This window comes from Eleutherodactylus coqui, chromosome 10 (assembly GCF_035609145.1).
Source record: "Eleutherodactylus coqui strain aEleCoq1 chromosome 10, aEleCoq1.hap1, whole genome shotgun sequence".
In the NCBI taxonomy this organism is placed as follows: Eukaryota; Metazoa; Chordata; class Amphibia; order Anura; family Eleutherodactylidae; genus Eleutherodactylus; species Eleutherodactylus coqui.
The window spans coordinates 39,564,034-39,588,431 of NC_089846.1; the positions used below are offsets into that span (position 1 = coordinate 39,564,034).

General features: G+C 44.3%; 1 protein-coding gene across 1 annotated transcript in view; it reads left to right on the forward strand.

Moving 5' to 3' along the window:
* The window catches only part of PAPPA (pappalysin 1), a 326,123-nt gene that overhangs the window by 37,808 nt on the left and 263,917 nt on the right, over window positions 1-24,398 (forward strand). The window contains exon 2 of the mRNA XM_066580837.1: window positions 12,968-14,042. Within this exon, the coding sequence (XP_066436934.1) occupies window positions 12,968-14,042 (1,075 nt within the window). The remainder of the gene's footprint in view (window positions 1-12,967; window positions 14,043-24,398) is intronic.

Genomic DNA, 24,398 nt, shown 5'->3' on the forward strand with positions numbered 1-24,398 from the left:
AAAGATAGGACAAGTCCTATCTTTTCCGGGGTCGCGTGAAAGTGGCCGGCCGGAATGTGCACCGTGTGCGTTATCTTTTCCGGCCAGCTGATTTTATACACTGGAAATTCACCAATCTGAACAAATGCATTGAAATCCAATACATCAGATAGTCACGATTTTTGGCCGGCGTTTGATCGCAGCAAAATAGATGCAATAAAATGCTTGGGTGAAAGAGGCCTTATATAGAAGGGGGTGGCTGCTTAGTACTTATTCCTGCACTAAAAAAGGTATATACAGGGTGTTAGGCCACATAGTACATCATGCAGGTTCACAACCTATTAATAACACCATATTTAATTTTTTTTTTATAGTCTTTGCTATCAGCTATAAGCCAGAATTTACTGCTTTTGTATCACTGGATAGGGCCTTAGTATGAGTATATGCGTAGAGTTTTAAATTGTTAGGGTGACTAGCCACTACAGTTTTTTTTCACTGCGAAATTCGCAGCGTTTTTTTGTTTCTGCAGGGGTCTATGGGACTCATAATGTTAAAATCGCGATCGCGCAAAATCGTAAATTACCGCGAAATCGCGAATTTGCGCGATCGCAATTTTAACATTACAAGTCCCATAGACCCCTGCAGAAAAAAAACGCTGCAAATTTTGCAGTGAAAAAAAACTGGAGTGGGTAGTCACCCTTATTTAGGGAATAATATGCAGTACTGTACAAAATAAGAATGCTTTCAATAATAGCAAATGTTAATAGTTTATTTTAGTCAATTAGCAGAATTCAAAGTAAATGAGTAAAAGAAAAAAGTAAATCCAATTAGTAACTGGTGTGAGCAGCCTTTGTCTTAGGCTACATTCCCACGAACGTATATCGGTTTGGTTTTCACGCCGAGCCGATACACGTCGTCCTCATCTGCAGGGGGAGGGGAGGATGGAAGAGCCAGGAGCGGGAACTGAGCTCCCGCCCCCTCTATGCCTCCTCTCCGCCCCTCTGCACTATTTGCAATAAAAGGAGGCGGGATGGGGGCGGGGCTAAGTTCTGAGAATTAGCCCCGCCCTTGTTCCGCCTCTCCCCATTGCATTTATACATACAGATGATCGCTGAAAAGATAGCTTTTGAGTGATCATTTTTGCATAAACTACTGCTTGGTACTATTAATACCAATTAGTAGCATGTGAGTTGCCAGGAGCTGTAGTCAGGGAACAGACCACCCGCTGTTCTCTGAATAAATTCCCTTTGTTCTGCCAAGGGACTGACAGCTGAGACAATGTAATCAGCTGTAATCAACTCTCCCCAGGCAGAACACAGCGTGCGGTCCTGCTTATCAGCTGTTCTGCTGAATGATGGATTTCATGCTGAACTGGTTTTCATCTTTCAGCAGAAAACTGAAAGGTGGGTACATTTATACGTAACGATTATCGCTCAAAAGATGGCTTTTGAGCGAATTTTGAGCGATAATTGTTCTGTCTAAATGGGTCTTTAAAAACAGCATCAATTCTAGTTACACAGTTTTTGAAGAACTCAGCAGGGAGGTTGTTTCAAACACCTTGAGGAATTAGAGCTCCTTCACAGGGGTGTATTTGCACCTGTTTATGTGTGCAGAAATACGCTTGCGCAAACCATAGGTAATAATAGAACCCATCAATTTCAATGGATTCACTCACATTAGTCTTTTATGCGTGTACTTTTCCGTTAGGCAAAAAAATACCCAACATGCTCTGTTTTTGTGCTCATTATATACGTCACCTCTCCGGCAATGTTCAGGGTGCCGCTGCAGCTTCTTCTCGGCCTCCGGCTGTTTCTCTTCATAATCTTCTGGCCAGGGATTGAAAAATCCTTGCCTCCTGGAAGCGCTGGCTGTGATTGGCTGACACTTAGCTAATCATAGTCAGTACTTCCAGAAGGCGGGGATTTTTCAATCCCTGGCCAGAAGATTATGAAAAGAAACAGTGTCGGGACCCGGGGTGAAGCTGCTGCGGCGTTAGAGAGCGCTTCTAAGGTGATGTATGTGTATTTTTTTCCTGCAGCTGGGGCTTAGATTATAGCTTTGACAGTAGGATTTCCTACTGTCAAAGTTTCATCGCACCGCATGAAAACCGTGTTTTCAGGCGATGCAACAGAGAGGAAGGCTCCATAGGGAAGCATGTCAGGTTGTCGCATGCTACAAAACATCGCATGTGTGAAGTAACCCATAGGAAGGCATGAGGTTCTCATACATGTAGCATGGTAGCAACGTGGCAAAATCGCGCAACTTTGTCACCAGTGAGAACGAGGGCTAAACAGCAACCATACCCCCTTGCACATCTAAGTTAATAAGCGATTAAGCAAATGCAAGGAATGACATAAAATAAGAAAAGAAGCATTACTTACCTGCTCAACCCCACATCACTCTAACATTGTCAATCCTGCCCTCCCTACGCATATATCTATATTACTCCCCAAATGCACACCATTTGCAACCTGTTTGGATTTACTCATTCCCGGTGATTGGTTATTTGTAGTTTGTAGAGTTGAGCGGGCATACTCAATAAGGCAAACTACTCGAGCGAGTAGTGCCTTATTCGAGTACCTGCCCACTCATCTCTTAAGATTCGGCTGCCGGCGCGGGTGACAGGTGAGTTGTGGCGGTGAGCAAGGGGGGAGCGGGGGGGGGGAGAGAGATCTCCCCTCCATTCCTCCCCACTCTCCCCCGCCGCTCCCCGCTCCCTGCCGGCACCCGAATCTTTAGAGACGAGCGGGCAGGTACTCGCATAAGGCTCTACTCGCTCGAGTAGTTTGCCTTATCGAGTATGCTCGCTCATCTCTAGTTATTTGGTTTGGCTGGTTCACGGTCATTGGTTGTTTAGGTTGGTTCGTGTAGAAGGGGGGAGTAATAGGTTAATATGCCCTCCCTACTAGTCTTTGCTTACTTGGTTGGTGACATTTCATATATCCCACATAAGCATTGCACCTAATCACTGACCTTCAATGTCTCATGCCATATACTGCTGAGGCCAGTGATTGGCTGCAGTTATCATATATATGGGGTATATGGCTTCTTTCACACGAGCGCATATTGGCCGGCATTTTCACGCCCCCAATATACGCTTCCATCTGGGGCGTAGAAGCATGTGAAATCTAATGTTTGTGCGCCCGTTCACATGGCATGAGGCCCGGAGCATATGCACCGAGCTCACCATCCATCACAGGCTCCCCTGTCCTCTCCTCCCCGCTCGTTCTTTGCAATGGGAGGGGGCAGGGGCAGAGCTAAGCGCCTTCCCGTCCCGCCTCCTCCCATTGATGGCTATGGACAAGGGGCAGGAAGAGGGCAGGAGCTTAGCACCGCCCGCGTCCTGCCCCTTGCACACAGCCTGCAATGGCAGGAGGCAGGCCAGGCCGGCACTTAACTCCACCCCCGCCCCACCCCTCCCATTGCAGAGATCAGTGGGGAGGAGAAGAATGGTGAGCCTGCACAGGGGGAGGAGAGCAGAGGGAGGGAGTTTAGCAGCCACAATGCTAAACTCCGTCCCACCTATGGCCGCTGCTATGGGCTCCCATAGGAGCCCATGCAGTGGCCGACGTATTCCAGCCCAAAAGATAGTTCAAGGACTATCTTTTGGGCCTGACATAAAAACGCCCGGCGCTTTTACGTCTCAGTAATACGCCCATGTGATCTGATGCATTGGAATCCAATGCATCAGATCACAGCGTATATCGGCCGGCCGGCCGGCCAACATGCGCTCATGTGAAAGAAACCTATGGAATATTACTATGGCATCCAAGTAAACAAAGGTGAAGAGGACCAAAGTGATGGCACCTGAGTTGCAAAGGATCAGGCAAGTGCTTCATTTCTTGCATTATGCCATTCTTTGCATTTGCCGATTATGTTTTAAATAACTTAGCCAACCCCTTTAAGTAATTTGGTAGGCATCCTGGATCTGGGTTTTGGCTGGCACTGTTGACTCTAAGTGAAATGAAATTTGAATATATGGTAATTGCGAAGAGTATCTTCTAACCATATTGCCCATTCCAGTGAATAACAAGTCCGGCCCATCTCTATAAACATAGTCTTGTTTCCCATAATTGTTCATTATTAGCCTATAAACAAATGAATGTTTATTAGCCAGTGTTCCTAAAGTGTACTAATGATGTTGTGACATGTTTATGGGTCAGTCATTGCTGGGATCGTGGTGTACTATCCGCAGTGTGATATGTTTATAGGTCAGCCCTCTGTAGACCACAGTGTTCTAATGGCAGAGTGACACGATTAAACAATTGTGTGAAGCAGCTTTTGTTCTTTTTATTTCTTCTTATTTGTTTTTTGTTCCCGTTGAAACAAAAATGTAAATGAATAATATTTGATTTAAACTAAAAGCAAAAAATAAATAAAAATGGCCTACCTGAAGCCAATGACTTCTGCATCTGGCCTTCTGCTTTGTGTTTGGAGTTTCCAGACTATAACAAGCATTTAATACTAAACTATTTCATTATAATTGACCGCAGAGTTCTGTCAAACAAAAGGTTCTCTCCAGAATTTTGCAAGAAAAAAAAAAATTAAATAAATAAAAGCAAATCCATAAAACGGGTTATTTTCACCTAGGGCCACATCAGCTTTAGGGCTTATTCAGACGGGTGTATATCGGTTGGTTTTCGCGATATACGGCGTCCCTCTCTGCAGAGGGAGGAGGCTGGAAGAGTTGGTAGCAGTGCACTGAGCTCTCGCCCCCTCTCCGCCCCTCACCACTGTTTGAAATGGGAGAGGATGGGGGCGGAACTCCTATTGCAAACAGTGGCGAGGGGTGGAGAGGGGACGAGAGCTCATTGCACCAGCTCCTGTCCCGCCTCCTCCCCTTGCAGAGAGGGGCAGCGTATATCGGCCAGGCGTGAAAACCCGACCGATATATGCCGATCTGAATAAGCCCTTATGGCTGCCTTCAAAGGGCCGGTTATAAACCTCATTCACAAAGGCGTATTTCACGTGAGTTTTTCACGTGTTTTTTTTGTTTGTGAAAAAAATCCCAACATGTCCTATTTTGGATGGTATTACGAGCCAAATTGTCCATTGAAGTCAATGGGAAGGCTTGACTGCATATTTATGCATGAAGACAGGAGAAATCTATGGGAGCTTTTGCTTTTTTTTTGCACACGTGAAAAACTCGTGTAAGGGCTTACTCACATGATTCTATTTGTGTGCAAAATCTGTGCGTGCAACGCAAAAGAAAATAACGCAACATGCTCTATTTTGGTGCACATTTGGGCACCAAAGGCACCATAGGAGTGCCTATGGGCATGCGCAAATGTGCACCTGATAACTGCGCTAGTGCACAATGAACTGCCCAATTTTGCCATCTGAAGGAGCCTTTAACGTGCACAAAAAAAAATGCAAGAACGCCGAAGTACACATAAAATATGTAAGTTTTGTGCTGTGAAATACGCCCATGTGAATGAGCCCTAAATGTAACTACTGCGTAACATGGCCATGGAGCTCTCTGCACTATGATGGGGTCTCTCCCCTTCCACCTCTTTAGTATTGAGCTTCCTACCTTGATGGGTGGCTAGGGTGCCTGGGTAGGGCTATCAGAGCTGTGTAGCCAATGGTGTGGAGGTGTACCGGAGTTCAGAAGCCAAGATGGCAGCAGCTCCCTGTGCTGGTGCCTCCTCCCTTGCCCCCCTCTGCCAAACACTGGCAGCATCTGAAGAAAATGGAGAGCCAGTTCTGCTGTGTTCAGACCTAGTGGGCCACGAAAAATGACAAGGTGGGCGGAATTCGGCCCACGGGCCTTGGGTTTGACACACATTGCATGATAGATGAAAAAATCAGCATATGAAAAATTAAAAATAACAGTATCTTGAGCAATACCGATAAAAAACTACTATGTATTATTTAAAGGGGTTTTCAAGGGAAATACTATTGATGACCTATCATCAGGATAGGTCATCAATTGTTGATTGGCAAGGGGGCCGTCACTCGGGACCCCTACCGATCAGCTGTGCGGGCACATTCTGTCAGTGCCGCAAATACACAGAGGTCAGAGCGGAAGCCTCTACGCCACCTCTGTATAGTGGCCGGCACTTGTAACTGCAGGCACGGCTCTCACTGAAATCAATAGGAGCCGTACCAGCAGAGAATTTAACCAAAGTAAAGTTGTGTGAACTAATACCAGAACAGAGGCCCATATTATTCTTTCTTTAGGAGCCTTCTCACCTTTATTTACACCTCTGACCGTAGCAGCCAATCTCAGACGTCTAAAATCATCAGCAGTTGACTTTACCATCCTCAGGATATGTCATAAATAATTGATTGCTAGGAGATCCATTGCTTAGGATTCCCTCCGATCAGTTCGTGACTTGGCCAGCTGTCATTTTGGACAGATCCAGAAGCAGACAGCGCTGTACGTAATCTAGTGGCCTGGGTTGGTATTGCATGTGCACTACAGACCGAGCTGTCTTTTTCCGGCTCTATCTGCAATGACACCTGGCCTAATATCAGCTAGTCGGTGGGGTTCCCAAGTGGCTGACGCTCACCAATCATCTATTGAAATCAATGAGGGCCGTGCCTACAGCTACAAGCACCGTCAACTACATGGAGGTCAGCGCGGAGGCTTCCGGACCCCAGCCAATCAACTATTGAGATAGGTCATCATGATGATCGGTCATTAATAGTATTTCACCGGAAAACCCCTTTAAGAATATACTAATAGTAAAACATTTAGCACATTCACATTGTCTTTCTATGGCAACTCATGAGTTAAGCAGATGTAAGAGTTGGGAAATAAAACACAATTCTACAATATCAACTGACTGAATAATCATTACAATGACGCAACACACATTATTTTGAGAAAACAATAGCCTTGACCCTGACGTCTGCTTGTCAATGGATTGTTGTCTGATTCCTAGCATGTCATGATTGGACTGAGGTAATCATCTTAGAATTCTAGTATACCAGCTGTAGTCTATCTGTCCATGGGGAGTAAATAAAAGAAAAATACTACAAAATGTTTGCAGTGGTGCTTGAAAGTTTGTGAACCCTTCAGACTGATCCATATTTCTGCTTACATTTGACCTAAAACTACATCAGATTTTCACACAAATCCTAAAAGTAAATAAAAAGAAGCAAATCAAACAAATGAGTAAAAAAAATGTGGATATTTATTTATTGAGGAAAATAATCCAATATCACATGTCTGTGAGTGGCTGAAGTATGTGAGCTTGATTTTTAACATGTTATGAGAACTTTTTGTCAGTTTTCAGTTTTTTTCTACCCATTTATTACTTTACAGTAGGTTTTGTTTTTAGGGCATGTGTGAAAATCTGATGTGGTTTTAGGTCAAATAGAAGTAAAAATATGGAAAATTCTAAAGGGTTCACAAACTTACAAGCACTATTCTAAGTCCTTCTGCAGCGGGCGAGGAGCGAGCCCATGGAGGAGGAGATGGCGGGGGTAGAGATGTCACGGTGGCTCTACCATCTTCTCTCTCGTAAGGGATGAACGAGGCCCGTCCAAGCTGCTGCTTATGGGGAGACTTCAATGGGAACAATGAACCGAGCTGAGGTTCAGAACTTACACTTCGATGTCACGTGAAGCCACTGTTCCTTCCTCTGCGGTGAAGCTGGATGATGGAATAATAGTCCACACACACAGAGTATAGTTGAAAACAAAGCCGGGAACGGTCGGTAATGTTGCTTTACTTGTAAACGGCAACACTAAACAGTCCAACTGTACATAGACCAGAGCAAAATACGGGTACAGGCAAAGTTGGTGGTGAGAAAAAAATCAGGAAGACTCCCGGGCCGACAGTCCTAGTTATCTGTGCAGCTCTGCTACTCGAAAACACACTCCTTACTCCGCCGGACTCTCCACCTGTCAACACTCACACTTTCAGCCACTTTCAGCGCTGCATGGTGATCTCCTCTCCTCTGCTTAGTGGGAAGAATTCCTAGGGGTAGTAGTCCTGGGGCCAGTCTCGGGAATTCGCTCGGCCTCTTCCATTATCCACCGATCAGTGTCTGTGGGGGTCCAAAGACATCTGCCTCTCTCTCTTGCAGACTAGACTACAGTCTTTCACTAATGACTCTCTCCTTGCATTCCACCCTGCAACCACATATATGAAGCATGGTCACATGACATCCAACTCACTACACAAAATGATACATTTCCAGACACAGATAACATATTTGCAGGCGTTAACCCTCTCATTCCTGGAAACATTAGTACATTTAGCTAATTCACTCCACATTTAAGACACTATACCAGACAAGGTACAAGACAATACAATCTACATATAGCATTCATTCTGGAGGGGCCCCAGTGACTTTGGTCCACCACACTTCCACATCTAGTTAGAGGCCTATCTTTGGCAAACACAAGTTCTCAGTTTATAGCTCAAACATATCCATAGATCAATAGGGCTCTGTTCACCCAACAGATGGCAAAAGAGTCTTGTTTTGGTATTTGTCCAGCTGGTATACATGGGTATACTGTTTTGTTGTATAGAATAGCATTTTTTTAAATGGGAGCATATAGATTGTGCATGCTACTATATACCCTAAGGTATTATTGCTCCTTGATGCCATCATGAAGTAGGGGTGGAGAGAACAGTGACAGCCCGGTGACACCCCTGAAGCTGATTGGCTGCAGAGATGGTTTCCCTGCAGGTCCTGGAAGGCCACTATGATGGTCCCGTCCCGGGTGCTCCTGTCTTCCCCGCTGCTGCTGTAAGTCTCCCAGGATCACCGGCTGGTAGCTTTGCTCCCCGCAGCAGTTGTGTGTTTCCCGGCCGTTCCCCACTGCTGCTGGTTGTAATTGCCATCTCCCCATTACCATGTCCCCTTAGTGGCCCCGCTGTCAGTGTCCTGCTGTAGTCTCTCACCTCCAGCCCCAGCTGAGTGGCGGTGGGGTGCCTAATGCAGTGGGGAAGACGGGTAACAGCTGCAGCATGGGGCAGCACAGTCTTGCCAGCGTCGGAGGGGTATATGTTCCCCAGCCAATGTATGTATTGCTTTTTAGCTGCAAATGCTTCCATGTTACAGCTGTAACATGGAAGCATTCACAGCTAAGACCTTCCAGGACCATGCCAAATTTACCCAATCTCGAGCTAGGGGTGTGACAGGGGAGTTCCCCCATGCAAGCCCTGTCAAACCCCTAGCTTCTGGTGGCGTCAAGATACAATAATACCCTACCCTAATAGCTGCATATGTCAGAGTTTTCCGTTGGAGGTATATTGGGAAATTGCCCTGATGTGTGGAACATGACAATAATATTTTTTCTCATGGTGGTGAAATCTGTGAGCTTAAAGGGGTTCTGTCATTAAAAAGAAAATCAATACTCACCTATTCCTCCCCAGGCAGTCTACTTACCGAACTTTCTCCCCGCCGATCTTCTCCTGTAGTAACCCTGGGTGACCTCACCTCCAGCCATCCGATTCTTCATCTTCCTGGGACAAAGTATCCATCGGCTGCAGTCTCCTTAATGCAGGGAGACATCCATAACATACACATCCATTGTATAGCCATGCACTCGAGTATAAACACTGGTGTAGTGTAGATGCTATCAAGCTGCATTTACGCCCATTTGCACCAAAGGCCTGTTCTGCTTTGAGATGATCTGTTCAGTAATGCGGAAGAGTCTGGATGCTTAGAACACATTTTATTAGCATTTATAAAGGTTTATGAGTTTATAAGGCATATCCAAAAAAATATGTTTTGTAGATGCAGATCACATGGCTGCTATAGGGCCTTTGTAGGGAGAGAAGCCGTAGCAGGCTGTCTGCATCTTTGGACTTCGAGACTTTAGCCGAAAGATCTTGGAAAGAATAATGTTGGCAAACAAGAAAGTCTAGCAACCAATCTTCAGCTTAAGGCCTTGGTCAGACGAGTGTTTTTTCCACGCACGAATAGGCGCGCAAAAAGATAGTGTCTACTAGAACCAATGCTCTCCTATGAAAGTGTTCACATATACGTTTTTTAGAGGTGCAAAATACTCGCAACTGCCAAAGATAGGACATGCTAGTGCAACTTGCATCTAAAGGACCATGGTGCGTGCAAAGATAGCCTGTCCTATCTTCTGAGCGTGCTTTCCATAGACTCTTTTGGGAGCTGGAAAACACGCACCTCTGATCGTGTGAACGGGATACTTCAAATAGCTGAAAGTCACCCGGTCACTCAATTATTCCACACGCAATCGGCGATCTTTTTGCACGCCTATTCGTGCGTGAAAAAAAACGCTCATCTGACCGAATCCTATAGAGGTTGTTCAGGACTTTACGATCCTTAGGAAATGTCATTAAAAATTGATTGCTAGGAGATCCATCGCTCAGGATTCCCTCCGATCGGTTCTTGGCTAGGCCAGCTGTCATTGTGGACAGAGCCAGAAGCAGACAGCGCTGTCTGTAATCCAGTGGCCTGGGTTGGTATTGCATGCGCACTACAGACAAAGCTGTCTGCTTTCTTTCGGCTCTGTCTACAATGACACCTGGCTAAATATTAGCTGGTCGGCGGGGTTCCCAAGTGGCTTACCCTCACCAATCATCTATTGATGACCTATCCTGAAAATAGTCGTAAATAGAGATGAGCAAGCACGCTCAGTAAGGGCAGTTAATCGAGTGAGCATAGCTCATCTCGAGTAATTGCCTTCTCCTCTAAGCGTGCTCAGGAAGGCAGCGGGGGCGGCGGGGAGAGCGGGGGGGGGGGGGGAGTGAGAGAGATCTCTCTCCTCCGCACTGCACCCCGCCGCCCCCCACCCACATCCCCGAGCACGCTCGGAGGGGAAGGCAGTTACTCGAGATGAGCGAGGCTTGCTCGAGTAACCGCCCTTACCAAGTGTGCTCGCTTATCTCTAGTCGTAAAGTCTTGTACAATATTTTTTAGGCAAAAACTAAGGTCGGAAAACTACAAGCTAGCAAGGGCTTATGTAGGCCTTTCTAGAAAAGAGGAATTCATATATCGTGCTTATTACATGTTGGATATCTGTAATACACGGGCTTTAAAAATTTTTTATCAAATGCTCTCAACAGCTTGCCCCCAAATAAACCTGCATGCTTTGCATATACAGCACAAGATATTACTAGCAAACATGCGAAAGTGCAATAATTCTTCGGCTGAAGTACATAGGAGACTTTGGAAGAACAAACCTTATCTCGCCTACTTGACATCTGGCTGTTACTAGGTTGCAGTGAAGCCCCATGTGTGTAGTGTAATAGCAGCTATTTGAAGCACATTCCTTGCTAACATATTTTACTAGTTTACGTTTTCTACAAGTGCCAAATTTTTTGTTTATTAAATAAAACATTTTGACATCATCACCTTTCTACTCCAGCAAAGTCGAAGTTTATCCCGCATGATACAGATTGGCTAGGCAACATCACATGCAGTTACACAAACTGGTTGAAATCCATGTGTGATTTATAGAGTAAAGATCATTTTGGCAGTACAGTCAATCTGCTTTTTTTTTAAAGTCTAGATTGAGGCCAACAATGTGGAGGCACCCGGCAAAATTAAAGGGGAAGATATTATAAGCAATTCGACAACTTGAGATCAACTGATAATTACTTTTCGATTAGTTATACGTAGTTACACTGTTAGACCTTAGGCCGTACCAGAGGCATAACTTGAAGCTCCCGGGCCGGGGTGCAAAACTTGTAACAGGGCCCCCAACTATAATGCTTTACTCATAGTACTGGGTTCCCTATATGGAGAAGAGAGGCCTTATGGGCCCCCTAAGGCTCCTGGGCCAGGGTGCAACGGCATCACCTGCATCCTCTATAGTTACGCCCCTGGGCCGTCCTACAGACTCATAGGCACTCCTTATACTTACTATATTGGTATATTATGCCAAATCCAATAGCACAATTGTTTTTATGTATCATTTCTATGGAATGTGGCATAGAAAATAGTCTGTGTATGCATGTCTCTGTTTGAGATCAGCGCCATATGGTACTACAGTGAAGTTACATTGAGGGTACCATATTAAAGCTAGTTCACATCATCATTGAAGGGGTTGTGCCAAATTATAAAACTATCACCTATCTAGGGGATAGGGGATAACTTTATGGTCAGCGGGAATTTGATCACTGGGGACCCTACCAAATCTGAGAAAAGGATTTCGGTTGGTTCCCGAGTAGATGGAGCAGAGGTCTGGCAAGTTCGCCGCCATTCTATTCACTTCAATGACAGTGCCGGGATTACTGAGTTCAAGTACTTCAGCAAACTCTGCTCTGTCATTGAATTGAGTGGGACAGGGGGCGCCTGCACAAGCACAGCTCTATCCACTCAAGGACCAAGTGGACCCCATTCTTGGGATCAGTTGGATCCCCAAAGGTCAAACTCCCACTTATCATGAAGTTATGCCCTATCCAGTGGCTAGGAGATAACTTCATAACTTGACAAAAGCCCTTGAAGAACTTCTATTGTTCTGCTTTATTACAGAAGCATAACAGTAGACGTAATGGCAGTGCTGGATCCAGCCTATGCTGGACACCAATGGCATCTGACGGACCCCATTGACTATAATGTTGAGTTTCTGCACTATTTTTGACAATAATTTAGTGGAATTTTACTTAAAGAAGCCTCCAACACAGATGTAAACGAGCCTTCATGGCTCTGTACAACTTGGAGGTTGTATGGAGTCATAACATGGCCAAGCACATGAGGCATTATGGCCACAATACCCAAAGCTCCTACAGTGTTACTTAGCGAAACTTAGATCACTGTAGGGTTCTATGGTTATCTAAGGTCACTTGAGTAGAACTGTGGGAGCTCCTGCTATTTTGGCTATAATATAGATGCTACAATGCATGTGCAGTACGGCAAACGGTCATGGACTAGATTTTAGGTCAAGTTAAAGGTGTTATACTTTCTGCTAATGGGAGGAAAAAATCTAAAATAATAATTTATATATAATTCTTGATATTTTTCATAGTATTTGTTTAGCAAAACATGTTTCTCAAAAAGTATGTATTACTCTTATTTATATGTTTTTCTTTTCTGGGGACACTTAGGACTTTATGACAAATGTACTTATACTTCTCATGACCGTGGATGGGTACTTGGAATTGAGGCCATGAGTGACCAGGGTACAAGAGATCCCCGCTATTTCTTCTCCTTAAAGACAGATCGTGCTCGCAAAATGACGACCATCACTGCTCATCGCAACTACCTCCCGAATCAGTGGATTCATCTATCTGTAACTTACAATGGCCGCATATTGAAACTCTACGTCAACGGGGCACAAGTGGCAACAAGTAGTGAACAAGTTGGCCCAGTCTTCAGCACTTTTGCTCGCAAATGTAAAACTCTAATGATTGGAGGAAATGCTCTAAATCAGAACTACAGAGGCTATATGGAACAATTCAGACTCTGGAAAATCGCTCGAACCCAGAAGGAAATATTGCTGGATATGGGCCAGGCATTTCATGGACTGAGCACTTCTCTACCTCAACTTGTTCTTCAGGATAGCTTTGAGAATGTGAACACCAACTGGTTTCTCGTCGATGGTAAATATGGTAAAATGCCACAAACAGAAAACATCTATTTCCATGTTTCATCTTTGGACACTAATTTAGATCTTCCCCAGTGTGGGCAAACTCTTTGTGACAATTTGGAGGTAATATCTAGCTACAACAGAGTTGCAGAGTTCCGGCGACCTAGAGTTGTACATTATACCGTGGTCAATGTGTTTGATGACAACCATGAAAACCCAACAGTAACCAAAGAACAAATCGAGCTCCAGCATAAGAAGCTCAATGATGCTTTTAACCCTTATAACATCACGTGGGAATTAAATGTGTTAGAAAGAAATGACTCCTTTCTAAGATACCGCCTCATCCTTACTAATTGTGACATTACAAAGATCGGCAGCACTGAGTGTGATCCAGAATGCAATCATAAACTCACTGGATATGATGGTGGTGATTGTCGTGGACGCAGCTCATGTTTGTACTCCAGCCGGAAGGAAAACACCGTTTGTGATATGGATTGCAACATCGAGGAATTGGATTATGATGGTGGAGCTTGTTGTAATCCAAATGTTACTGACGTCACGAAGACCTGCTTTGATCCAAAGTCACCTTACAGGTAAGGATAACCTTTGTCATACAATATGGGATATATGTTGGATAATTTGTATGGATGTGGGATTTGTGAACCGGCGTAGATATGTCGGCACAAATATCTCTAAATTGCTGGCTTGTTTTTAATTATATCAATTATTGGAATTTTTTAAAATGTTAATGCGTACCCATCTTTATGTGAAACTGCGTCTTACATGTGGTGCAGCCAGGCATGGGCTCCTTCAGATGGGAGTATGTGATTTGGCACATGCTTCAGTGCAGCGTATTTGCGTTATGTAAGAGGTATTTTTTGCACATATATTGGCGTATTTTACTGTACTTTTTGTGCAGGCAGGGCATATTCATTTGCGCACTACAGACAAAAGACCCTCCTGATTTAAATGACTATTGAGCCTCATAAGTTCCAGATATGTTCTTTTTTTTTTTTTTAACGGAATTGCGCATTGTATTGCATTGTGCGTGCCTCCCATAGACTAGGTCCTATTTTTTGTGTGCACAAAAAAGTGAAATGTGAATGAACCTATTGACCCTTTCCAATCCAATTTGTATCCTGGTTTTCCTAGGGGGCTTACTCTTTTTCTGCCGTTATACAACAGCGCTATCTGCTGGCTAAAGCCAGTACTGCATGAGGTGACAGGTTGGATAGGTTCCGACAGAAGAGAGGCTGGCAATATACAGTAAGAGAACCCTGACAGACGTCTTCCAACATCGGAGCTGTACAGCCTTAAATCATAATGTCTTCAGACGTCAGACAGTGCATTGGAAAGGGTTAAAATCACTGGGTTCTATTCTCTGTGTAATGCACACGCACATTTTTCATGCACAAATACACGTACAAATACGCCTGCGTGAAGGAGCCCTTAGTGTGCATATCCAGCCTCGTGTGGTGCAGTGTTAAGGCAGCAGAAAAGCAGTCCTAAGCTCTCGCTCACGACCTGAAGGTTGCAAGTTCAATCCTCACATGTTCAGGCTCAAGGTTGACTCAGCCTTCCATCCTTCCGAGGTCAGTGAAACGAGTACCCAGGTTTTTTGGGGGGTAATAAATAAATTACCTGAAAGGGCTGTGGAATAAGTTGGTGCTATACAAAAATAGCAAGATTTATTTTTATTTTTTTACATATTTTGGATATTTTCTTTCCTACTGCTTGTTTCTGCAAATACAGATGGGGCAGATTTAGTATTGAAAATTCAACAGTTTTCTGACACTAATTGCGCTGGAAACCTGTCAACTGCCTGTTTACTGTAAATGGAGGAGGGCGGGCGAAAGCGATCTCCAGCCCCCTCTGCCTCCATTCACTGTACAATCATCGCTCCTGTGTGAAAGCGCAGGAACGATTATTACTGGAACGACTGTAAAGCTCTCAAGCGGCCAACATTTATCCTGTGTAAAAGATCCCTAAGGCCGCCCTTGTACCCATCACCTTAGTTATCATTAGAGATAAGCGAGCACGCTCGTTTAAGGCAGGTCTCTCTCTCGCTTCTCCCACCGCCCTCCCCCCCCCCCCCCCCACATTTGCTCGGACGAGTAATCAGTTACTCGAGAAGACCGATGCTCGCTCGAGCATCTGCCTTAAACGAGCGTGCTCGCTCACCTCTAGTTATCATGCAATCTTCCAGAGAGCGAAACTGCAGCTGCATCCCCCTCCTCCCTGTTCCCTCACATTCAACATTTTTACGGTATATTTTCACGCTCATGAAAATATATGCAACATGCTCTACTTTTGTGTGCATTTGTGTGCAAATGTGCACCCTGTCTACACGAAATCATGAATTTTGCCATGTTAATTGATAACACTAGGGACTAATTAGGCTGCTCAGCCGATTCAATCGTGGCACGGGGGTGTCCCGCGCAGAGTAAAAAGTGCTGTAGAATGTGCCGATACACGCACGATGGCTCATGATAACGCTCCCTTCACAATGCAATCATGTGAGCCTATATACGCCTACGCTCGTCTGCAGGAGCCTTTATAGATACATTGCAAAGCTAATGATATTCATACGCCCTACTAATAAATGGAAAACTACAATGATCGGTATGCCTTACTATTGTATGGGAAAAAAATAACTAATTTTCAAGTTTCTGGTAAATTTTTTTTGTTTATAAGTAGAGATGAGCGAACGTACTCGTTTCGAGCAATTACTCGATTGAGCATCGCTATTTTCGAGTACCTGGCTACTCGGGCGAAAAGATTAGGGGGGTGCCGGGGGCCGGGGGCGGCGTGGTGAAGCGGGGGTTGGCAGTGGGGAACAGCGGGGAGCTCTCTCTCTCTCCGTCTTCCCCCCACTCCCCTCTGCAACCTCCCGCTCACCCCCGGCGCCCCCCCGAATCTTTTCATCCGAGCAGCCAGGTACTCGAAAATACCGATGCTCGATTGCGAAATCGCCCTTAACGAGTACGTTCGCTCATCTCTATAAGCTTTGCTTTGTAGAAAAATACAGTAGAAGATATTAAACTGGAGGATTTGTCCTCAAAAATTCCAATCATTATGAAGATGTTTTGAGGTCTCCATTGAAGAATCATCTTACTCTTTTGTTCCTGCTTTTTGGCCTCTACAGTAACCCATTGGTCCAGAATGAAAAGCCATCTTCTGGAACCGACAGGCACTATATATACATGAATGGCCCCATTCTTCGACAGAACGTGATATGAGTATTTATTGCATGAATGCTGCCAACAGTCATATTAGTTTTGGGATGGCCCATTTTTCAGAATCTTGGAAGTATGTAGATTTAATAATACAGGATTGTGATGTATCAGGGAAACGGTACGGTGGATCGTATTTCCATTTGACTAGAACAGTTTTTTTCCAATGTCAAGTAAGTATGTATTTCTGTAAGTTATGCATGCGAGTCATCTGTCATGTTTTTTATATGTGAGATGCAAATTCCGTCAGGCCAATACTTGAGCTACGTCATCAGGCTTTATTATTTATCGTTTCGATTTTTCGCATTGGAAGGGGTCCTTTTTTTGTAACAAAAATAGAATTGAGAATTGCGTCCCCTTCACAAGAGCGTAGTGCAAAATGTTGACGCGCAATAGGCAGAGAGTAGAGCCCATTGTTTTCAATGGGTTCATTCTCATTATTCTATTTTTAGAGCGTGCCAAAAAAGAAAAACGCAGAGTGCTCTATTTTTGTACGCATTTACGCAGCAGAGGTACCTAACACGTCTATGGAAAATGCGAATGCGCATTCAATACGCGCACAATACCCATCACACTTCCGTGAGGAAAGGAACATGTCTGGAACTCAATAGCATAAATAGCCTTTAAAATGATGGTGGGGGGTTGGATGGGGGTGTCCAGTGCCAATGTGAACTGGCGTTGCAAGCACAAGAAGTAGTATACATAAAAAAGTTCTAAAAAGTGCATAGTTCATTGTACAAATGCGTTGCATTTATGCAAGAGCTATTGCGCATACGATCGCGTGAAGGAGCCTTTAGTAAGGGAAGCTATGGCTTGTAAATGATTTTCTAGATCCCTTGAATCGGGGCTGCTTTAGATGGACGTATGCTCAATTGAGCGCAACACATTTGAGCCATGAATGTGGTAGATTTGCGCACATATTGGCGCATTTTACTGTACTTTTTGCACATGCAGGGCATGTACACAGGGGCGCGGGACCCCCCCTCCCCTCCTTCCCGCCGTGATTTGAAAGACTATTAAGAGTATTGTGCATTTGTGCACCTCCTATAGACTTCTATGGGGACCTTTGGTGTACACATGCGCAGAAAAATAGAGCATGCTGCGCTAAATGCACACGCAAAAAAGGAGGATAAGAAAAAAACCATTGAAATACATCCATCTGAAGGTACAATTCCTGTTTCTGCAAAAAACACAGAAAGAGAACAGGATCATTGTAATTCCATTGCAAAGATCTCCCATTCAGAAGACAAAGGGGCGTGACACTCGGAGGAGCACCGCGGCCCCTTCACTCTTCTGTTTGTTTGGCTCATAGGGCACAGACCTCACAGATGACGTCTACTGATTTGGCTCAGTAACTTGTTGACGTATAAGAGGAAACTTCTCTGTAATTTGTCATAGAAGTTTGCTAATGTTTTCGCTTCCTCGAAGGTAACAATTGCCGTATGTTGCACAGAACATCTTTTTTGTATATCTCTTGCGCTAAATTATATCTTGTTTTGTGTCTACGTTGCTTAAAGAAAATGACTTGCTGTATAAATCAAGTTTTTATGTTCAACATATTGTGAGTTTAGCCACTTCAGCCAATAGAAGGCTGGACAGAGACATCACCAATTCAATCCCGTAAACCTGCGGGGGCTCCTACATTAAAAGGCCATGTGACAGATTTACGGGACATCACCGGGCCTGAAGTCACCAGTCAGATGTCACGGCGCCATTATGAGTATATTTCTTTTATATAGTTTTGGGCACAGGGGACCCGAAGCTCTGTAAAATAAATAACTTGGGAAAACCCCTTTAGGGTACATTCACACATAGTGAAAATAACCTGGATTTTCGATGTTCTGCTGCAAAATGTGCAAAGTTTCCAAAAAAGTAACAAAGTCAAAATCTGCACTGTTGATGTGGTTTTGACTAGAAATCAGTTGCATATCCACAGCTGATTTCAGCAGCCACGGACCTCCCAATTCCTTGCGCCGTCAGCCCATTCCAGCACCCGTGGCCTCTAATGAGCACAGCGCCGCTGGTCAGGTTGTGGAACTTCTGCGGCACCGGACCACCGATGATCACTAGAGGCCACCGGGTTCTGGAATGTTCTTACAGTATGAAGAATTGGGAGGTGAGGGGAGCGCTGTGGCTGCCAAAATCAGCTGTGGATATGCAACTGATTTCTAGTCAAAAGCCGCAACGATCGAAGTGTTGCTGATTTTGCCATGAAACTTTCCGCTATGTGTGAATACACCCTACAGCTATCATTACAAATTAGGTGTCAAGTTAACAGATAATATGTCCTAGCTAAAAAAAATATCTAATAGAACTTAGGGGGTCAGCACCTGCTGAAGCATAGATGTAAGTGCTATTAACTGTCCCCAATTAATTCTACAATGGGAGGAAGCTTGAGTACCCAGATGAAACCCATGAAAACATAGGGGTGAACTCTATGCAGATGGTTGGTTAGATTTGAACCCAGGACTCCAGTCTTGCAAGACAACAGTGCTGACCATTGAATCGGCAGGCTGTCCATAGTGGCTGACCATGGTTTTGGTTAGTTAAAAAAATGATGCTGATATATCCCTTCTAAGATGAACAAAAAAACCGTATAGTACTGTCTAGTAACATCAGTGAACCTTGTGTGGCCGAATGCGGGACACTTAGGTAATCGCCTCAAGTGGATTTAGTAGAATGGGAAGTAATCTGGTCTACTGACATCTTCAGGCATGATCCATCATTGGATTCTGTGACCTGGATGAGCGCCCAGTTGCTACCAAGTTGCTTACTGAGGCTCAATTAACTGAAAATTAATAAAGGGAAATGCTTTATAGCTCAGAAAATGTCTGCGAGGCCTCATTGAAATCATTGCGAGCGGTATACCATGATTACCGCAGCGTTCCAAATGCTGCAGTAATCAGCACATGTGTGCGAGTGGCCTAATGCAGTACTGACTGATTACTGAAGTCTGGTCTCTAGTGTTTTCTATGTAATACTCTTAGGGCTCTTTCACACGGGTGCTGCAATTTTCGGCCGCCCAAATCGTGGTTGACAGTCGCATGAACAGCAAGTTGTTGCTGTATCTCCTGTTTTTTCATCCATTCAGATGGCCGGGTGCAGTGTATATACACCGCAGCCTGGAATACTGTCAGCCGGGAGAGAGATTAGCTCTACTAAACTCCCTCCCCCTTGCCTCTTTGCCCCTTGCCGGTTGCCGGCAAGGGGAAGGAGCGGGACGGGGCACGAGCTTAGCTTAGCTAGTCGTGTTAAACTCCCTCCCTCCTCAGCCTATGGAAGCTGCCCTCAAGGGGAGGGGTAGGGACTTTAGCAATGCAAGCCGCTGCTGAACTCCCTCCCCTTCCCTCTCCTGTTGGCTCTCATAGAAGTCTATGGGAACGGCCAGACTTAACTGTTGCAACCAGCATAAAAACAGTCGGCCGGAATGCGCACCATATGTGCTATCCTTTCCGGCTGGCCCATTTTACGCACCGGAAGATCGCCCATCTGAACTAATGATTTGGAATCCAATGCTTCAGATGGTCGCGATTTTCAGCCGGCGTTTTAATGTGGCAAAATTACCGCGACAAAACGCTCATGTGAAACTAGCCTTAGGGCGGTTTGCACCAGCCATGCTGTTGATCCCGGTTTAGTCAAACTGTGATTGGCTGTTGAACTTGGTTTAAGAAAAAAGGGTTGCATCAACAATTTTTCATCTCAGGTTTCCAAAACCAAGTGCACTTGATCTGCAATCGAAGGTTGAACCTAGAAGAAATGTATTGCACACTGTGATTGGTGATTTTCCCAGTATTCATAGTGATAGCGAAAACATGGCCACTAGAGATGAGCGAGTATACTCGCTAAGGCACATTACTCGAGCGAGTAGTGCCTTAGCCGAGTATCTCCCCGTTCATCTCTAAAGATTCGGGGGCCGGGGGAGGAACGGAGGGGAGATCTCTCTCTAGCTCTCTCCCCCCCACTCCCCGCCGCAACTCACCTGTCACCCGCGCCGGCCCCCGAATCTTTAGAGACGAGCGGGGAGATACTCGGGTAAGGCACTACTCGCTCGAGTAATGTGCCTTAGCGAGTATACTCGCTCATCTCTAATGGCCACTACCAGCAGCAAACGTGGGTGTAATTTCACCACCCAGGAAAAGCCCATCAGGTATCAGCTGAGTCCGCCATCTTTAATTTTGGCTACTAAACTAAGTTCAACTAGTTTGATCCGACAAAATCGGGGGATCAAATTGAACTTAGATTTGAACGAAACGGAGAATACAGGCTAAACCGTGTTGGTGCACCATTTTCTACTTGATCTTAGATCAACTCAGGTCAAAACTTTGCTGCAACCATCCTTATTCTTTTAAAATTTGTTGTCTTTGCCAAAAGTTATTGTAACCTTAATAAAAAGTGTCATAGTTGTGATTAGGGACCATGGCGGACCATGATTGTGGTTTATTTATCATTATTTATCTGTATTCTATTGCTTATATAGCACCAACATATTCCCTAGTTCCAAGGAATTAATTTCCCAGTGGGCCAACCTCCTCTGAAGCCAATTAACCTATACCTTCGAAGCATTTATCCTTGACTGTTGGTTACGATGGAAATACCATTCTGCCTTCTTGCCTTGTATAATTTTTGAGTCTCACAATAAGTATAACGTCTTGATAGTAGAACATACAGAATAATAACCGAAAGCTCAGTGAACAAGTAAAAGAAATACTTGTATAAGGAAAAGCAGAGATAATTTATAGAATCTGTTTGCCCATTCTTGCTTAGCTGTGAAAGGCTGAGTTTTTTTTCCTTTAGTGACAGAGCTAGCGTAAATGGAAATACCCTTTGCTTTACACTGCTCTAAGCATTTCTTTCTCCTGTCTCCAGTTACAGGGGGCCTCCTTTTTCCGTTTCTTGAAACTGGCAACAGTCTTATTTAATCAGTGTGCTCAGACATACAGCCAATAGGGGCTCAGCTGTGTGATGTCGGGTCCCGTGTGGATTCAGTGGTCCGCAGCTGTTAGCATGGTTGATTTCTAAGGACTCTTCAGTAATAAAGATAGTAGTAAAAGAAAAACAGAACAACCTGTGAAATACTGGCAACAAATAAAATACAATGGAAAATCTTTATCTAGTAGAATTTGGAAATGTACGATTCTCTGTAGAAATGCCTTTATATAGTCGCATCAATATCAGGATAAGTATTATTTGACAAGTGAGGCAATCTCTTGCCTGTGTAGCGTAGTCGATAGATGTTATAGTTCTGGTTTTGTCTCCCTATGGCCATTCTGCTATTCCCACCGGACTGGGAGGGGTATCATCTATAGAACACCTATAAGGTGAATGAGGAGACTTATAAGGCCATGCATGCTCCTTTAGAAAATATATGCAAATAAGGAAGATAGACCAATATTTCTGCATAAAGCATAGGGCATTGATTTACAGGAATGCTGCCATCCAATAGGTGGTGCTGCAGAGGTATTGCTCCATCTTCCTCATTTGTATATATTAGGTCAGACTCACACGGCTGTATGCGGAATCCCACAAATGTGAGGCCAACTGTGACCCTGTGTAGGGCCGTGTACTCATGCAGGCGTTCATGCAAGGTACACTGTTTTTTTTAAAATTTTTAGATTTGTAATTGCGTATGGGCTGCGGGTATATCTGAGGCCATAGTGTACAATGGGCTCTATGTCGCAGATTCTGCGGTAAAATAGAACATGCAGCATGCTATTTTCCATTCGCAGATTACGCAATTCCGACCTGCTATTGTGAGCGGGACTGCATAATCCAATGCATTTGATTGATCCGCGTTGATCAATCGCTCGTGGAATCTGCAATTACTATCTAGTCGTGTTAGCCCGGCTTTACTCTGTCTGCCATCAGCTATGATGTTGGCATTGATATATTCATGACTATGTTTCTGTTATGTTGACACCAGGGGGGACAGGCCATAAGCTCTACAGGGAGAAATCCCAGTGGGTTGGTCAGGTCAGAGGCTAGTCTGGTCAGACAGATCTGGCATAAGCACTTGGGCTGATACCAAGACCCACTGCATAGCAGTGGGATCACTGTGGATGCAAGATGGATCACCTACTACAGACATACAAAGGCAAAGAGCAGGGGGGAAGCATAATTCACAGGGACAATACCTCGACCTTTCTACACTATCTTCCTAGGTCCCACCTACTACCAATGTGGTTCTACATAACATTTTGATGACTCTGCCTACTTGTGTTGGTCCCGCCTACTAGTAATTTGGACCAACTACAACATGCAACCACTTTTGGATTTTTTTCCAGGGCCTTTTTAAGTTTACAATATGCCTCAGGTCGCTACAGTATTGTGTATACACCTATATGATAGCAGGAACCCATTCTTCATGCCATGTTATGATTGGGGCACCACGTTTAGATCTTTCGTCACCAATAGGTCTACCAGAAAAGAATTGTATATGAACTGCAACAATTCACATGTAGTTTACTTGCTGGAATGTAATGGATGCCTACCACAATATGTCAGCTGCACCATCCACAAGTTGAAGGTATGGCTGAACATACCCATGGCTAATCCTATAATTATACTTTAAAACGAAGTCTTTCTGGTGCCACCAGACATTTTCTTGAGGCTTATGCTGGTAACATTACTGTTTAAAAGTTAGGACTTTTGCAAAATGACAGTGTATACTATCTTATTGTATTTTTATACTTTGCCCCTTCTGAATACGATAGTGAATACCTTTATAATTGGTAGGGGTCCAACCACTGGGACCTCCCACTGATCCTGAGAACAAGGATTCAGTTGGTTACCGTGTAAACTAAGTGGAAGTCGTACAGGTGCGCTGCTCCTCCATGCACTTAAGTGACAGTGCCGAAGATTGCCGAAGTGCTTGAACTCGGTAATCTCTGGTGCTGTCATTGAAGTGAATGGAGTGTGTCTGCATGACCTCGGCTACATTCACACAGGGACCAACTGGATCCCCATTCTCTGGATAAATGGAGGTCCTAGAAGTCGGACCCCACCGATCATAAAATTATCCATATCCTCCACTTTTCCATTAGAATGTACAGTAGAAACATACAAGATTGATGGCAGAAAAAGGACCATAGGGTCCATCTAATCTGCCCTCATATTATTTATCTCTTAGGATAGGTCTATGCTTATCCCAGACATGCTTGAACTCATTTACTGTTGGTTTTCCAACCACATCTGTGGGAAGTTTGTTCCAAGCACCTACTACTCCATTGTTAACTCATTTAGAAAATAAAGAACCATGCCATTTAGAGCTAAACATGGCTCCAGTTTTATGAGCTGCCTACACATGTCCAGTGATCCAGTCCTATATGATTTATGTATTTTCTGTTACTTATATAGCTCAAAGGTATTCTAGTGCTTGGATTGTAACCATTCAAATCCTTATCGACAATGGGGCTCACAATCTAAGTTCCCTAATGTGCACTAGGGCCAAAATCAGAAAGTGAGTGGGAACTCATACAAACACACAGAAAACATAGCAAACAGATAATGCCCTTTGTAGGATTCAAACTCAGGACCCCAGTGCTGAAGGAAAATATTGGGAACTACTGAGTCCTATTCACTGCTCCCTAATATGAAAAGAAGAATTTTAGGATCTATTTCATCTAATAGCTTCAACACAAGCACTGTATACATTTTAATAAAATGTATACATCTAATTATGTGAATTAAATGTAAATCCTTTGTAGATAATTAGTGCAG